Genomic DNA, 18,664 nt, shown 5'->3' with positions numbered 1-18,664 from the left:
CATCTAATTAGAAACTCTAAAGACTATAAATATTGAGTCAGAGAAAATTAGACTTGATAGAAAGAATCAATACAAAAACTGAAACCACAGTGGCCTAAACTGCACATTGTAAATTTTGTAACTAACTAAAATTTGATGGGAAAATATTTTTCCCAAAGTATATATATGGAAAAATTGACCTAGAAAAATTGAACTTGTGTGCATAGGACACAAAGAAACATTCACAGTGGGAGAAGGAAGCTTGGTAAAGCTTGTTCTATACAAAAGCCAATTGATAAAAAAAATTTTTTTTACTAAAGAATTTAGAAAGAAGAGAGTCTATTCCAAAGAAAATAATTTTGGTAAAGTACAAAAATAAATGCTGAACGTTTCAAAGCAGTTTAATTGTGTGCTATAGAGCACTGAATATGGAATGAAATTGGCTTAATGGGATTTGTTTTGCAAGAATGAAATTATATATATAGACATATACATGTTACAGATAATGACAATATTAGTATGATTTTGTAAATATATTTGAAACTGTAAACATGGGTTTCCTTGGGGTCCAAATCATGGGATAAAATGTTCTTTACTTGGCTGCCATGGCCTAAGAGAGAGGGGAGGAGAGGCTCTTGCAAGGATTGGAGAGGGAGGGAGGTGTAAAATTAGACCAAGGACCTTTAAGAAGGATCTTGAGAGTGGGGGATTTGGGCATTTAGGACAGGAGGGAATGTCTTAAAAGAATGCATTTGTGAACCAGAGACGGGTTTGGGTCACATTTCTACTAGCCTCCACTGCCCTCAGCTCTGTCTTTACCACCTACACGGCTGGAGCCCAGAGACTTTCTTATACATTGGTCAGGAAGAAGGACAAATGAGTTCTTTCAAAGTAGAAGGGACAGCTGGGAAGGACATGCCTTCCAAGTTGGGAAAGAACATGAGCTTCTGGAGGGGCGTGTGAGAGGTCTGAAGGAGGCTCCTGGCTTCCTGGGGTCAGCGCAGAACAAGTGGGCGTACCCGAGCGCGAAGCTTTGTGATGCTTTGTGTGGGTGACTCTCAGTGGACAAAGGACCATTCAGAGTTTCTTGATTTATTCATAATGTCACCTTTACAATCAGCCCTCATTTCTCATTCACATTTCATCGTCATAAGAGCATTTTAAAATCTACAGATATCACAACTGCTGCTGATTGACTTTAATACTTTAGCATTAATTCAAACGTGAAAAAATTTAAAATAGTGAGCCTGTGCTATTAGTTTCTAGGAGTATTTCTATATTACTTAAAAGCATACAGTATTTAACTCTATGCTCAAGTTAATAGTTTTTTGTATATAGTACCTGTGCTGCGCTGTACTGAGTCGCTCAGTTGTGTCCAACCCTGCAATCCCATGGACTGTTTCAATGTTAAAATTTGAATTCTAAGGCTGTTTACTAAGAACGTTAAACTATCGAAGTACAAGGTATATAAAGCTATAGAGAAATAAGAAACGCACTTCTTTGAATAGGCTACATACATAAAGTATGATATCTGTGAAAGGCATTCATTAACACATTCATTCATTCAACAAATTTACCTGAATGTCCACTGTGTTCAAGGCACCACTAGGAGCTGTGGAAATGATGATGAGTAAGGCACACTCCTGCTCTTCAAGAGCTTATAAACTGGCAGAATTTTTCAAGATGCTCTCTAACAAGGGAGCCACAAGTGATTTCTAATGTAGAGAGGAGCGAATACTGTTTGCATTGAGTGTTAGTTTAGTCGTCTTTGCAAAAGCTTCTTTCTTCTCATAATATGCGGCCTCATTTACAAACACTGGGTACACGGTTTGGTCTCCACCCAATGAAATAGTCTTTCCATCAAGAGTTAAAAACACAGGATCCTCAGGGTGCAAGGGTTTCCAATCTTGATCCTTTCAGGAAACAACATACATAAATTACATTTGGTTTCTCTCCTACTTCACAAATTGTATAATAGAAAAGAATATGAGAAAGAATGTATATGTGTATATCTATCTCTATCTATTCATATATGTGACGGAATCATTCACTGTACACCAGAAACTAACACAACATTGTATATCAACTATACATAGAAGTAGTGTTAGTTGCTTAGTCGTGTCTGACTCTTTGCGATCCCATGGACTGTAGCCCCCCAGGCTCCTCTGTCCATGGGATTTTCCAGGCAAGAATACTGGAGTGGGTTGCCATTCCCTTCTCCAGAGGATCTTCCCGACCCAGGAATCAAACCAGGTCTCCTGCATTGCAGGCAGATTCTTTACAGTATGAGCTACAGGGAAGTCCCGTCAAAAAATCAACTATACTTCAATAAAAAATAAATTAAAACATTCTTATGTCAGGCTCTAGACAACCAAAATGACAGCACTATCTTCTTTTAAAAGAGACAAGTTAGAGGTATGTGACTAAACTGAGATTGAGCAGTTTGTTTTGGCAGCAGTTTTAAGAGTTCCCCTTTTTATTTTTATAACTGCCACATGATCAGAGTCTGCTTTGGTATCAAGTTCACCTTGAATGTTGCTGAAGAGGTTTATAATATCAAAAACCAAACTACATGCACATATTCTTAAGTGCAAATTATATCTCTTGCTAGCTGAAGTTAAATTCCTCTCAGCAAAATTTAGGAAATATTCATTAAGAGTCTTCTGTATATAAGACATTCATTCTACTGTTGGGGATAAAAAATGAGTGACCTTGTGCCTGCATGCTAGAAGGCTCTATTCTGGTGGGGATTGGTGGGAGAAGGTGGGGATAGGCTGGGAAAAGCCTGGGAAAAGCACAAGATAGGTGAATATTTCCTATACGTGTTCCCACATTATGATAACAACTGAATCATTTAAGAGGTTCACAATCTTTACCTTTCTATCCTTTAAAACACTGCCTCAGGCTCCTTCAAGTTTCCACCTGGATCCCACTAAGGCACAAAGCTGGATCTGCTCCACTAGTCTGTGTTTTGGGGCAGGCTGCTTTATTAAGTCGGAGAAGGCAATGGCACCCCACTCCAGTACTCTTGCCTGGAAAATCCCATGGATGGAGGAGCCTGGTGGGCTGCAGTCCATGGGGTCGCTAAGAGTCGGATGACTGAGTGACTTCACTTTAACTTTTCACTTTCATGCATTGGAGAAGGAAATGGCAACCCACTCCAGTGTTCTTGCCTGGAGAATCCCAGGGTTGGGGAGCCTGGTGGGCTGTAGTCTACGGGGTCGCACAGAGTCGGATACAACTGAAGTGACTTAGCAGCAGCAGCTTTATTAAGTTGTAAGTCCGAATGACTATCATTAGGGTCATTAAATAGCAGTCTGAACTGGATCAGTGGTTTCCTACTCTAATTACACAGGCCAATAAGATCAGATTATCCCAGAGCAGGGACGGGCGCTGTTATTTTCTAAAAGGCGCTGTAGGCGATGTGCCTCCAGGGCTGACTGCACCAGGCTAGACAATCCATTGGTTCTCTTCCATTTCTGACGTCTGCTAGTGTGTGGGGAGATGGATGTTTTAGCTTTTTAGAATCTTTGCTCTTCTCTGCTTTTACCTCTGCCTCTTCCAGATTTAAACTTCCTATTCTTTCCTACAAGCCTTTTCTTCCCCTTCATTACACCATTATTGATCAAACCAGACAAAGAGCAGATACATACTGGGGTCTTGAGGGGTCAGGGAAAAAAGGCAGAAAACATCCCAAAGGAGGAGGCTCTGATTGGTTTGCTCTAACTTTTACAGTAGTGATGACAGGGAGGTGGTAGCAACGTGGCCAACTGCAAAGAACCTTCGTTCTGGATCTGCCATCAATAACTACAGGACTGTGGGAAGGATCTAATTTCTGAGCCTCCATTTTCTTATATTAAAGTAGATGTAATAATTCTTACCCATTGCACTTGACGCAGGAATTTCATGTTCTCTGACCCCCATCCACATCTCATTATTCTGTTATAGCATCTGGTTATCTTCATTTCAAGACCACAGTTTAGACTTTAGTATATCTAGACTATAAGTTCCACATGAATATAAACCATATTCGTTGATGTACCTCCAGAGCCAGCACAGGATTTATTCCATAAATATTTACTCAGCAATGATCTGAATACCTTATCTAGACTGCGGTGTTTTTGAGAACATCTATTGAGGCACTCACATATGTAAAATGCTTAATGGGCTGTTAAGTGTTAGTCGCTCAGTCATGTCCGACTCTTTGCAACCCCATGGACTGTAGCCAGCCAGGGTCTGCTGTCCATGGGATTCTACAGGCAAGAAAACTGGAGGTGGTAGCCATTTCCTTCTCCAGGGCATCTTCCTGACCCAGGGACTGAACCAGGGTCTCCTGCATTGCAAGCAGATTCTTTACTGTCTGAGTCACCACGGACTGTAAAGGTCTACTCAAAGCTGCGAGCATGCTCAGTTGTGTCTGACTCTTTGCAAACCCATGGACTGTATAGCCTGCCAGGCTTCCCTGTCCATGAGATTTCCATGGCAAGAATACTAGAGTGGGTTGCCATTTCCTCTTCCAGGGGATCTTCCCAACCCAGAGATTGAACCCATGTTTCCTGTGTCTCCTGCATTGGCAGATGGATTCTCTACCACTGAGCCACCTGGGAATCCCTCCCCTGAAAGGTAGGGCATCATTATTTTGAATATTTAAAAGAAATAGTAACCATTACCTGCAGTTTAGGGTGGATGATAGCAGAAATTTCTCCACTTTCATTCCTGGGATAATCAACTTTCTCCATTATTTTATAGACTTCAATAGCACAAGGAGGAAATTCTTTTCCTGTGGCAAAATAAATAAATAAATAACTATAAATGGCAACTAAAAAATAAAAAACACTCCTGATAAAAGGGAAGTTTATACTTCAAAAAAGGAACCAAAAACTGCAAACAGACAGCTATAGGGAGAACACAGTATCTTTTTTGCTTTTAAATCATTTTTCATTGTGAAATATTATACTCAGAAAGTACATAAAACACAATTTCACCCAGAAGTGGGATTGCTGGGATCATATGGGAATCCTATTTTTAATTTTTTGAGGAACCTCTATGCTGTTTTCCATAGCAGCTGCACCGACTTAGATTCCCACCAGTAGTGCATAAGGGTTCCCTTTTCTCCATATCTTCAGCATAACTTATTTCTTGTTTCTTGATAATAGCCATTCTAAAAGGAGCGAGCTGATATCTTATTTTTTTTTTTTATAATGTACTTTATTTTTTAATTTAATTTTTTACTGGGGTATAGTTGCTTTTCAATGTTGTGTTTCTGCTGCACAATGAAGTGAATCAGCTCTACATATACAAACAGCCCTGGTCTCCTAGCTCCCTCTCCCACCCTGCTGCCCCATCTCGCCCATCTAGGTCACCGGGGAGCACTGAGCTGAGCTCCCTGAGCTACACCATAGGTTCCCACTAGCTATCTGTTTTACACATGGTAGTGTACACACATCAATCCTGATCTCCCATTCCATCCTACCTCCTTCCCCTCTCATTACGGTTTTGATTTTAATTTCCCTGGTGACTAATGATGTAGAACATTTTTTCATGTGTCTGTTGGCCATCTGTATGTCTTCTCTGACAAAATGTCTATTCAGATCTTCCTCTCATTTTTAAATCAGTATTTTTTTTTTTTTTTTTTACTATTGAGTTGTATGAGTTCTCTATATATTTTGAATATTAGTGCCTTATCAGATATATAATTTGCAAATATTTTCTCCCATTCAGTAGATTGTATTTTCACTCTGTTGATGGTTTCCTTTGCTGTGCAGAAGATTTTAGTCTGACGTAGTCTCATTTATTTTTGCCTTTGTTGCTTCTAATTTTGGTGTCAGATTCAAAAAATTGCCAAGACCTATACCTATTTCAGGAAGCTCACTGCCCATGTTTTATTTTATGTTTTATAGTTTCAGTTCTTATGTTCATGTCTTTAATCCATTTTGAGTTAATTTTTGTGTATGGTCTTTAAGATAGTGGTCATTCCATTCCTTTGCACCTAGCTGTCCAATCTCCCCAATGCCCCTTATTGAAGAGACTGCCCCTTCTCCACTGTAGATTCTTTGCTCCTTTGATGTATATTAATTGACCATATATACATAGGTTTGGAGAAGGCAATGGCACCCCACTCCAGTACTCTTGCCTGGAAAATCCCATGGACTGAGGAGCCTGGTAGGTTTGGAGAAGGCAATGGCACCCCACTCCGGTACTCTTGCCTGGAAAATCCCATGGATGGAGGAGCCTGGTAGGCTGCAGTCCATGGGGTCGCTAAGAGTCGGACACGACTGAGCGACTTTACTTTCACTTTTCACTTTGATGCATTGGAGAAGGAAATGGCAACCCACTCCAGTGTTCTTGCCTGGAGAATCCCAGGGACGGGGGAGCCTGGTGGGTTGCCATCTATGGGGTCGCACAGAGTCGGACACGACTGAAGCGACTTAGCAGCAGCAGCACATAGGTTTATTTCTGGGCTCTCCACTCCATTCCATTGATCTGTGTGTCTGTTTTTATGCCAACACTATATGGCTTAATTATAACAGCTTTGTAATATGAAGTTGGGGGCTTCCCTGGTGGCTCAGCTGGTAAAGAATCCACCTGCAATGTGGGAGACCTGGGTTCAATCCCTGGGTTGGGATGATTCCCTGGAGAAGGGAACAGTTACCCACTCCAGTATTCTGGCCTGGAGAATTCCATGGATTGTATAGTCCAAGGGATTGCAAAGAGACAGACACGACTGAGTGACTTTCACTTTCACTTTCACTTTGAAGTCAGGAAGTGTGATGCCTCCAGCTTTGCTCCTCTTTCTCAAGATTGCTTTGGCTATTTGGGGTCTTATATTGCTCCGTAAAATTTTAGTTAAGGATGTTCACAACAACACTAAACCAAAGGATGTTCTCGAATGATTCCTACCAGCACTGGGTCCACAAGTACACAGAGGTTGGCCAGAGGTGGGAAGCAGAACTTAAAAAGTGCAGGGGAGAGAGAGGCTAGGAATGAGAGTCAGGCAGGACACCTGTGCTCTAATCTCCCAGCCGTGTCAACTTGAGCAACATGCTTAACTTCTCGATGCTCACTTTCTTTACCTGTCAGATGAAGATTTCACATCAATTCATCTTGGAGGGCCCCTTCCAGCTCTGACATCCTGTGATTGTGTAACTTCAGGAGGACGTTCAGCAGGTTAGATGACTTCACCATTGTGCTCCTCCTCTTAACTAAGTATGTTAAACATCTGGGCAGCTCTTGAACAGTGAGATATTGGGATATAGCCAGTCTGCCCATAGTGGAGTGAAACGTACAATGCTGCAGCAACGTTAAACAACCCAGTGCCCAGAAACTTGGAAAAGGGGTAGTTTACGTTTATACCGGGCTACCTCTGAATAAACAGGATGAACTTTCATCCAGCATAGAGCCCACAATATGCTATGGTTGCAATCCACAGGAAAATCTTCCTTTCCCCTTAGTGCAGAAAGTGCAGCCAGGGTGGAATTCAGATATCCTGCCATCACTTCTGTACCAGTTTGCTTCCGCTGCATAATATGTTATGCCAGAACTCTGTGGCATAAAACAACCCTCTGGTTTAGCTCATGATTCTGTGGCTTGGTTGGGCAGTCCCTCTGGTCTAGGCTGGAACGGCTGATTTCTAATTGGCTTGCTCATGCATTTGCGGTGAGCTGGCAGATCAGCAGGAGGTGGATGATCTAAGATGGCTTTGCTGTCATATCTGGGCATTTGATGGGCCCTCCCCTGGAGCGGCAGAACTACTGACTGGGAGGTCTCAGTCTTCAGCCTCATGGTCTTGTATCATCCAGCAGGCTAGGTGAGCTGATTCACAAATGACAGTGCAAGGCTCCTAAGAGCAGCGAGACAGCAAGCCCGGACGTGCAAGTTCTTTTCTAATCTCTTCTGTGGTATAAAACATGCCACATGGCCAAGCCAGATCCAGGTGGTAGGAAAACAGACTTTATCTCTAGCTAGGACATGGAAGCAGGGAAGAGAAGAATTTGTGGCCATTTTTATAATTTACCAAATCTTCCAAGATGAAGACAGAAATATCAGATGTCATTTCTTTAAACCAGAAGGTCCACTGGGAGAAAAGAAGAAAGTGGTAGAACACGAAGGAACATGTTTTTGCTCCTTAGAATCTCAGAGCTGGAGTGACTCTCAAATGCTTAACTTCCATTGATGCTTGAATATTCTCTGTATCTTTCTGGCTAAGTGGCCATCTTGCTCCTGCTTGAACAGCCTCACAAAGTGTGGTCTGTTCCACTGTTGGTCAGCTTTGCTAATCAAAAGTTTCTGTCCTTAGATAACATTATCCCACAGATTCTATTCTGCCCTCTGAGTCACAGAAAACTTGTCTAATTCCTTTCCAGTATAACACTTCTGAAACTCTAAAATAAAATTGGCTTTAAGACTCCTTTTCTGCCAGTCTGAGTGCCTTTAATTTTATCAACCAGCACTCAAATCTTGTCACATACACGAGGATACATGTGAAGGTATTCCGTAAACTGAACTTCTATGTGCATCCTTGGGATTATTTTTCTTATGGTTTTCAAACTCTTCAACATTCTCAGTCATCTCCTTAGCTGCTGCTGCTGCTAAGTCACTTCAGTCGTGTCTGACTCTGTGTGACCCCATAGATGGAAGCCCACCAGGCTCCCCCGTCCCTGGGATTCTCCAGGCAAGAACACTGGAGTGGGTTGCCATTTCCTCCTCCAATGCATGAAAGTGAAAAGTGAAAGTGAATTCGCTCAGTGGTGTCTGACTGTTAGTGACCCCACAGACTACAGCCCACCAGGTTCCTCTGTCCATGGGATTCTCCAGGCAAGAGTACCGGAGTGGGGTGCCATTGCCTTCTCCCCATTTCCTTAGCTAACCTCTACTATAAGATGTTTCTCCTGAAGTATGCATTCAGAATTTATTCACAGGTCTCCCCAAGTGTTTATGTAAGGCAGAAAAGAGATTATTTCCTCAATCTAATGGGATAAAATGGTTTTGTATTTTAATTTGCATTTCTAACTACTAGTGATATTGGACATCTTTTCATCTGTTTATTGGACATCTATATTTCTTGGTATTTCTTTGCTTTTTAAAATGGACATTAATAGGAAAATGAGGATTTCATTTGTGAGACTTTATTTGGTAGCTGTTCTTCTTGAATGTGTCTACACTGGTCATTGAAGAATGGCTGAGATGATTACATTTAAAAAAAAAACAATTAATAGCACAAACGTGGCAAACTTGACCTGGGGTCCATTGTTATTTCAGTGTTGAGTGGTTTAGTCATCATGTGCGCTCCATCTCGTCTTCCTGTCCTGATTTATTTGCACACACACAAGCTAACAGTGAAAGAAACAATTTCGGCCTCCTACTTACCTTCATTGAAATTATGTATAAAATCAAGAGCATGCTGAATCATTTTTCTCATTTGATCTAGAATATCAGCTCTCAGAACCCCCTGAGGCTGGGGACCGACTTCTATACCTAGGTACAGAAGGGGAGATAGTCACATTTCATGTGTTAGAATACAAGATGGAGCATTTTCATACATCAAGATCTAGAATCGCATCATTAAAACTGATTAAAAAGGCAGACCATGTAGCATAATGGAAAATATGTGAGACATAATATTAGGCAATAAATAAAGCAGAGCATTTACAAGGTATATGCATAGTAAATAAAGACTGGGAGAGAACATAAGAAAATCAAAGAGTTGTGCTATAGTAGTAAGGTCTTGTGGGTCTTTTTTCTCTAAATTTCCTTCAATGTTGACAAAATATTTAAAAATTATAATACAGTAAAAGGAGCAGACAACTTTATATTGACAAAATAGTAAGTGACCACAAAGAGAAACTGTCATAGACACAGCTTGTAGGAGAAAACACATCTATTTAGTAATAGAAAGCTAAACTAAACAAGCCATGGATTTAAGTCAAATGACAATCTGTGTGACCCTGGAGCAATATTCTTGCCTTTAACATAACAACCCAACCTGCCATGATAGTCAATGGTTTTAATTTTCTGTGGAAAAAACCTGTATTCATTTCTTCCCATCACAATAAAATTAATTCCCATACCATCAGGTCTACTTCCTGTGGCTGTCAAGCATTCTTCCATAAACCTACAAAATATTTTTCTCTAAACCACTTATCTAGTCCTTTCCCTCCTGTCCAAGTCTCCCACTCTGTTATCATTACAATCATCACCTGATTCATTTATAAAACTATTTACCAATATAACATCATCCAATCCTTTCCATCTATTCATATACATTCTTTTCCACCTATCCTGTTTTCACCCACTTCTGTTATTTCCCCATTCACAAAATCTTACTGTATTCTCTTTTATCTTCATTTTTCACTTCTGTGTTTAGCTTTTCTGGCTATATGTTTGGGCATATATTTAAGAATATGGTATAAGTGTGGCTAAGGTATGCATCGATGCATAGATGATTTGTAAATGTGTGAAAATGTGTTTGTGGATATGTCTGTCTGCATTCTGTACAAGGTGTTATTGCTTTCCTACCCAAAATTCATTCCATCTGCTCCTTGCTGACAGAGTCCTGATTTTGGCTGGGATTCCAACTCAGGGGTAAACACAGAACAGTTTTGCTCAATCACAGTACTCCATCAGCCCTAGTAATTAATTGAAGAATGCATATATGACTCAGTTCTGAATAACTGGCCACAACGGAAGGTCCACAGGGGAGTTCCTGGGAGTCTCCTTTCTCCCACCAGATACTGCCATGTTGGCATATGATGCTTGAAATTACAGTGCACATCTTGTGCCACCTAAAGTCACGTCATTGTTGTTTAGTCGCTAAGTCATGTCTGACTCTTTTGAGACCCCAGAAAACTATGGCCTGCCAGGGGATTTCTCAGGCAAGAATACTGGAGTGGATTGCTATTTCCTTCTCCAGAGGATCTTCCTCACCCAGGGATTGAACTTGTGACTCCTTGGCAGGTGGATTCTTTACTGCTGAGCCACCAGGGATGCCCATCTAAAGTCATAGAAGTATTACAAAATACTGAGGTGGAGACAGTGTCTCTCTGATCTTAAGTGTCCCCTCTGCCCATGACTGGATGATATAAAAATATTCCAAATAATATAGTAAAGTAGGTATAATATTTCTAATTATTTATAATGATCTTAATATTCCCCCACACTGAAACGCTTGCAAGATTTGGCTCTATTTTCAGAGGAGTGGGATTTTTTATTTATTTTTTTTGCCACACTACATGCAGGATCTTAATTTCCCAACCAGGGATCAAACCCAGGCACCCTGCGGCAGAGGGGCAGAGTCTCAACCACTGAACCACCAGGGAAGTCCCTGGATCTATTTTTAAGAGACAGATATATCAATAGATATTCATTCTAGCTAAGAGCAACATTTCCCATAAATGTAATAAACCAAGGCTTATAAATCTTATGCTTTATTTGGTGTCATAGATCTCTATCCTTTATTTTTAAGCACTTGGTTTGTTTCAAATAATTACCTACACTTGGTCATTTAGCTTGCCTCAACGGACCCCTTGATTATGCACCAAAATTATCAAAAACCAAATAACCAAGATAACTTTAAATCTACTTCTAAGTTGTGTTGCTGTTGTTCAGTCTCTAAGTCGTGTCCAACTCTTTGTGACCCCATGGACTGTAAGACAACAGCAATTTTAAGGATTACAGTGCGGTCTGCAAACAATGATGCTAGTACGTCACTCAGGAATGAGAATGGGATGTAGAAAAAAGAGACTGTCAGAGAGAGTGTATGAGAGTGCAAGCCTGTGTGCTGGAAGTTACCAAAAGGCAAAGACAAATCCACAGCTCAGTAACTGACAGGGCACACAAGTGAATGGATAATAAACACAGGTTATCAGAGACTCTACTGCGAAGCAGATGCTAAGAGGGATGCTGGGAGAGAATTTTCCATGGGTCTTCTGTATTTCTGCATGTCTTGCCAGCAAGATACTGACTGCCTTGGCTCCAGATTATTGTTTTAAGAATTTTGTACAGTGGATACCCTTGGAAGATAGGGCTGGTGTCTTGCTTGAGCAAAAAGCAGGTTGCTTACTACCCATTATAAAAGACTCAAATTCCTCTCGCTCAGTGCTTCTTTCTGGAATGTAGAAAGTTGGTCAATGAAAGTGAGGAAATCTGATATAGCTAGAGACAGCCTGGGGATAGTTTGCTTATTACTTGACAATTACAAGCCATAATGATAAGCAAAGTAGCTGCAAATAGTCTTTAAATTAGTTTTCTTAGAGTTTTATCTCAGACATATTTTGTTTAGCTGTGACAGTGGGAAATGTGACTTACCAACAGGATACTTGGCTATAGAACGAGTAGTTGCATATTTGAGAGAAGGATGCTCAATAAGGTAAACATAGCAGGGTAATGGAGCCAAAGACGTCTGAAAAGAATTTAAAACATGTTCTTATTATGTAAAGACCATATGCCTTGTTCTCTTTGCTGTCAGTCAATAATGCCTTCAGTATGTTTAACTTCATCAACTAAGATTAGTAAGACAACTTTATGAAACACATTCTAAACTCCAACTACATATAAAATTAGATTATATGTAACTTTCTGGATAAAATGTATATTAAACAATTCTCCAGAACCACGAACAAAGTATATGAATAAATTCTTCTGAATGGCTTTCGTTATTTTTGTTTTCATCACTCGTTACTCTGAGTATTTAGCTTACTATGGGTCTCTTAAAGAATTCTGTTTCTACCCTTGTGGGCCAGGTCTCTAGAGATGGCAAGTAACTCCCCCACTTATCTGAATAATTCAAGACAGGCCTCTTGGTTTTGATGACAATGCAGCATACAAAGTATTCAGCTCCCTTCAATGAGCAGCAAAGATACTGCATTATGATCTCCTACCAGAACTACTATCTAGTCAATGTCACTAATTCAAGGAAACAAAAATAATAGTTAATCCTTACTATCTGCTCAAAGCACTCAGCTAAATGCATTAAGAATTTTTTTTTTCTTATGTAAGGCTTATTATGGTCATATCGGGTAGCTGTTGTTATTATGCCAATTTTATAAAACAAGGAAAGCAAGGAAGTTGATTACCTTGTTCAAGGTTAGCAAGTGAGAAAATCAGGATTTGAACCCAGGTACTGGCTATATGGGTCACATACTTTTCATTAAATCATACTAGCTCATGCTAGCTCTCTGGAAGGAAGGCTATCCATTACATAGAAATAACCATACAGTTCATTATTTGTGTTTTGCTTGACAGTTATTTTCTAGCAGTTTTTCTTATTATAGGCACTGGACTGCTGATTTTTTCATCTTGTAGATTTCTGAGCCTTAAGATGATTAGCTATATGAAGTACTGAAAGATCAGATGTGTGTTGGGGTATATGAACCAAACGGAGACAAAGACAGGGCTAAAGACAGTCTTTTTATCATTGGTCTTTAGTCAACATTAAATGACTATCTTTTAAGCTTCTTAAAACTGTAATTGAGCCACTTCAACCACTTCAAAATTTTGGTATTAATTTTACTGAGAAACCCATGATTACTGTCATAGTCTTAATAAAAGATCTAAAATTTTATAGACACAGTGACTCATATGCTCTATTATTTTTTCATTATATTTATTATTTTGCTCATCCCTTCTCCTTTTCTTCTGCCTGTCACTGCTGCTTCTCTTCTGGTGCTCCCCTCAGTCTCTCATTTCTCTTGGACCCTCCCTCCTCACCCTTTTCTGGTTGTTTCAACATCTATAATCAACTTAAAATTACAGGTCCTAGGCTAACTTGTAAATTAATAACATTGACATTACCTTAATATAATGAAACATCTGAATTAAAAAGTCATTCCTGGAATCTTCAAGAATAAGAGTGCACCCCATGTTAGAAGTAGTGTTGTGAAGGTCAAAAATAATGTCATAGGAATCTTCACTATCTTTTGGACCAAATAAATGATTGATTTCTTGAGCCCTTCTCACTTCATATGGCAAATCCTCTGACTTTTTTTTGCTGTTATTAGCAGAAAGAAAAAGATTAACAACACCTGGAGCTAAGATAACATACATATACAATGAGAACACAGTATATTAGAAACCTGGCACCAAACCTTTAATATGAAAAACCTCTGAGGGAAGGGGAACTTTATTTGAAAATTTTACAAATTAAAAATTACATTTCCCCCCTCTGTTTGATTCCAAGTAATGTTGCATTGTCACACTTGCAAATAATAGTTCATTTATGTGGCTGGTCACAGGAAGGACATTTCAAACACTTTATCATTTGACTTCAACTCTGAATGAAATTCGCCCATTAATTTAATCAAGAGTCCCTTAGTAGTTAAGTGCACTGGGCTATAATGAAGCTAGACCATCAAATGCACCTATTATTTTTTTACACCCTAGCTAATTCTAGTGCACAAGAATAGTCAAACTTAGGAGCTCACATCATCTTATTAGGGATTCTTAAGTGATTCTAGGACCCACTAGTGGTCCAGGGTCAAGGTTTACAGAGAAGAGTCTGGGTACACTGTGAAAATGCAAAACATTGCAGCAGTATGCATATATGCATTTTTCTAGGATGAGGGTTGATATTTTTTATTGAATTCTCAAATGAGTCTCTACCTGCTGCCCCCCACCTCCAACCTCAATGGTTAGGATACATTTTTTCTTAATGTACATGATAATTTAAATTTATTTTTCTCATGAAAGCATTCAACATTTCCCTATAATTCCATTTATTTCTATTCTCTATTTTTGTTAGCATCTTCAAAAGACCTACAGTTTGTACCTGAGTAATTCTTGCCTGGAATGCAATCAAGAAATTGGAGCAGCAGTTTTTCAACTATGAAGAAAAGCTGCATACTAAGGCTAGTGCAGTGGGAAGACTGGGGCTTCCCTGGTAGTTCAGCTGTTAAAGAATCCACCTGCAATGAAGGAGACCCCAGTTCGATTCCTAGGTCGGGTCCCCTGGAGAAAGGATAGGCTACCCACGCCAGTATTCTTGGGCTTCCCTGATAGCTCAGATGGTAAAGAATCTGCCTGCAATGTGGGAGACCTGGGTTTGATCTCTGGATTGGGAAGATTCTCTGGAGGAGGGCATGGCAACCCACTCCAGTATTCTTGCCTGGAGAAGCCCCATGGACAGAGGAGCCTGAAGGGCTACAGTCTGTGGGATCGCAGAGTCGGACACTGGGCGACTAGCACAGCACAGTGGGAAGACAGAAGTCTGTGGCCTTTATAATATCACTGAGCTATCCAGTCCTGCCTGGACTGCCTACCTCTGGACTTGTTATTTGTGGAAAGAAACCCTTATTTGTTTAAGTCATTGTTTTCAGATTTCTATTATAAGCAACCAGATAGTTCCTAAAGGCTACATGTGTATGTGTGTGCAGGCTAAGTTGCTTCAGACATGTTCTTTGTGACCCTATGGACTGTAGCCCTCCAGGCTCCTCTGTCCATAGGATTCTTCAAGCAAGAATACTGGAGTAGGTTGCCATGCCCTCCTCCAGGGGATCTTCCCGACCCAGGGATCAAACCTGCATCTCTTATGTCTCCTGTATTCACAGGTGAGTTCTTTACCACTGATCCCCTGGTGGCTCAGTCAGAAGAGTCTGCCTGCAATGCAGGAGACCTGGGTTCAATCCCTGGATCGGGAAGATCCCCTGGAGGAGGAAATGGCTATCCTCTCCAGTATTCTTGCCTGGAGAATTCCATGGACAGAGGAGCCTGGTGGGCTGCAGTCCATGGGGTCACAAAGAGTCGGACGTGACTGAGTGACTAACACTTTCTTTACCACGAGTGCCACCTGGGAAGCCCAAAGGCTACAAATGCACTTTAAAAGCTAATTAACGCCACAACTGCATAAGTTCCTCCCTCCTTGCCACAACTGATTTGCTTCTCCCTCTCCCCCATGTGAGTAAATGACACCACCAGCTACTCAGGTGCTCAGAGTCAAGACATGATGTCCTGAAAGGTAATAAACATCTAGTCAGTATTTGAATAATTGAAAGATTTAGTAACCCACTAGATGTAGGGAATAAAGAATGTGGAAGGTTCTAAGATGATTTCCATAAGTGATTTAGTGGGTAATGGTGACATCACTGAGATGAGGAATACAGGGAAAGCAGCACAGTTTAGGAGAAGGAGGATGGGAGAAGGTAATTGACTAATCTAGCTCATAAGTTTCCATGAACACCCTGAAAAAACACTGTCCAGCCTCTGATAAGTGTTAAATATAAGAAGTAGAAAGTGAGTTTAATTTAAAAGACTACTCTCATTGAAATGCAAGCCACTGAGTGGTCATAATAAGAAAACTCAATCTAGTTCATTTCAGAGTTATTTGGCAAGTTAACATGCCAACTAAAAGTTATTCTTCAACAAATCTTTAGTGATAATGTAAGAGTTAGTTAATAGGTATTTTAGGTGAATAGATAAACCTTAATCGTGTTGACATAACCTCAGTCGTGAATATAAAGCATGTTTGAATTTAAAATTTATGTTAGTAAAAATATGGTTTGATATGTAAGCTATGCTGCTGCTGCTGCTAAGTCGCTTCAGTCATGTCCGACTCTGTGCGACCCCATAGACGGCAGCCCACCAGGCTCCCCGTCCCTGGGATTCTCCAGGCAAGAACACTGGAGTGGGTTGCCATTTCCTTCTCCAATGCATAAAAGTGAAGAGTGAAAGTGAAGTCACTCAGTCATGTCCAACTCTTAGCGACCCCATGGACGGCCTACCAGGCTCCTCTGTTCATGGGATTTTCCAGGCAAGAGTACTGGAGTAGGGTGCCATTGCCTTCTCTGATGTAAGCTATGACTAATGTATAATTGCCCCAGAGATTGTATTCCATAAAGTGAGGCAAATTTGTATAAATATAGTAGCCATCTTTTGATCTATGATGAGATTAAAGTAACTCTTTAAACTCAAAACAGGATTTAATAGAAAATGAGTATATAAAAGTGTCATATTAGTTGTTGCTGGGCATTACTTATATCTTAGCTTGTCGTCTGTTAGCTCATTGAGAGCAGAAATCATTTTGTACATAACTTTGTATTCCCATAGTATCTGGCACAGTGCCCCATGAAGAGTAGGTGTTTAATAATATTTTTATGTAAATGAAAGAAGTGGTAAAAAGCTTAGAGGCCTAAATATCTACAGGAGTAGCTACAATGATGTAAACAAAGGCAAAAATAATAAGGACATAGAGCATTATGATTGTATACACTATATGTAATGTATCATCAGCTATAATTTAAATTCAGAAAATTCAGGTCTCAAGGACCCACTACTGAAGGTAGTACATGTACTCCTCAGATCACAGAGCAGTCTAATGTTTTCTGATGATGGTCATTTATTCACTCTTTCATTAAACAAACATTAACTGAAACATTACACTTTTCTTAACTAGAACTTCATGCGCTACCAAAATATAGTTGCAAAAAGTGTAGTAGTGAATCACCTAGAAAGCTAAAAAATATGTACCTAAGTGTAGCGGTTAAATATTAATTTAATGCAAAAGACTTATTAAATCTGTTTCTTTAAAGACATAATTTAAAAATAAAAACCTCTGTTATTTGTTGTCCCAGTCTAGATAGAATATATTTAAAAAAATCAGTTAAGAAGTATTTGATGTTTAAAAAAATTTATAAAAGAGTACATGAATGTCCAGTTTAGGTAATTAATTCATCACATAGTATGACTAAAAGTGAAAGTGATCTTATTCACAATAGCGATTCTGTGTATGAACATGAATATCATATGTATACACATGTGCTTTCACACATACTACTTTTCACACACACACACACAAACACACATGTGCACACATACAACACAAAATATAGTCTTACCCAAGATTTTCAGGGTCAAAAACTCGATTCAGGTCACAGTCAATATATCTGGTGCACTTCTTCACTGCTCTTGGGTTGGTAATAAATGGTTTTACCTCCAGCCCTGTTCTTTGAATCTCAGTGCTGGTCTCCAGCCAGTGCTTAACTAGAAATACTCCTGTTAGTTCATTCCCATGAGTTCCTCCAAAGATAGCCACCTTTTTTATAGGGTCTTCAGCAACGTGACAAGAAGTCATTTTTGTGAAGTAGGTTTATCTGATTTCGGCAATTCAGAAGAGAGGAGATCAAAGAAAACTTAATTTCTTAGGCAAAGTTTAGAAACTTAAATCTAAATGAGACTTTAACCTAAGTGCAAAGTACAGACTTCTCTTGAGTGGAGTATATTTTAATTTTCTGTTACAAGTTCTGAGCTGTGTTTATTACAGGGATACTCCCTTCTTTAGCCCTGCCCTTTACCATATTTGGGTTAAAATATGCAGAGATCAACTAGAGATGCAGCTGTTTACTTTAACTTCTAACTCCCTCAAATGGTCGGTAGACCTAAATGCAATAATAAGTTAGCATCTCACACTTAAGCGAAACTTCTGCTTTCTCTTTAGCCAGAATGTTTTCTAACAGTGTTTTCATGATTATTTGTGGTAGTAAAAATAGATTACACTTTTCTTATCCTCAAAAATATAAAATAAAAGACTGGCCTATAGTATGCATCTTATTATTCAATATTTATATTTCTGCTTAAAACCATTTCTTCTCTGAAATGAATTCAGGCCCTATTTATCTTCTGAGGGCATCTGAATTTCAGCTCTATAAACAGCCAATGGCAGATCCTCAGAGAACTCCTCTGGAACCACTATCCTTTCTTT

At 39.7% G+C, this 18,664-nt stretch overlaps 1 protein-coding gene across 1 annotated transcript; it reads right to left on the bottom strand.

The window, feature by feature from the left end:
- Window positions 1–1,041: 1,041 nt before the first annotated feature.
- On the bottom strand, window positions 1,042–18,215 carry ASPA (aspartoacylase). The gene is made up of 6 exons (XM_005906684.3): window positions 17,802–18,215; window positions 13,768–13,963; window positions 12,283–12,376; window positions 9,346–9,453; window positions 4,650–4,759; window positions 1,042–1,892 (listed from the first exon to the last, which is right to left on the bottom strand). Exons 1-6 carry the CDS (start codon window positions 18,035–18,037, stop codon window positions 1,695–1,697), a joined length of 942 nt encoding a protein of 313 aa, XP_005906746.1. The 5' UTR covers window positions 18,038–18,215; the 3' UTR covers window positions 1,042–1,694.
- Between the last annotated feature and the right edge of the window lie 449 nt (window positions 18,216–18,664).

This window comes from Bos mutus, chromosome 19, assembly GCF_027580195.1.
Source record: "Bos mutus isolate GX-2022 chromosome 19, NWIPB_WYAK_1.1, whole genome shotgun sequence".
Taxonomy (NCBI): domain Eukaryota; kingdom Metazoa; phylum Chordata; class Mammalia; order Artiodactyla; family Bovidae; genus Bos; species Bos mutus.
This window is presented reverse-complemented; position numbering and strand designations above follow the sequence as displayed.

Coding starts and splice junctions, on each gene's coding strand:
- ASPA (XM_005906684.3), bottom strand. CDS start 18,037: ATGACTTCTTGTCACGTTGCTGAAGACCCTATAAAAAAGGTGGCTATC. Junction 13,964..17,801: donor TTTGACCCTGAAAATCTTGG/GTAAGACTATAT, acceptor TGCTAATAACAG/CAAAAAAAAGTCAGAGGATT. Junction 4,760..9,345: donor TATACATAATTTCAATGAAG/GTAAGTAGGAGG, acceptor ATTTTGCCACAG/GAAAAGAATTTCCTCCTTGT.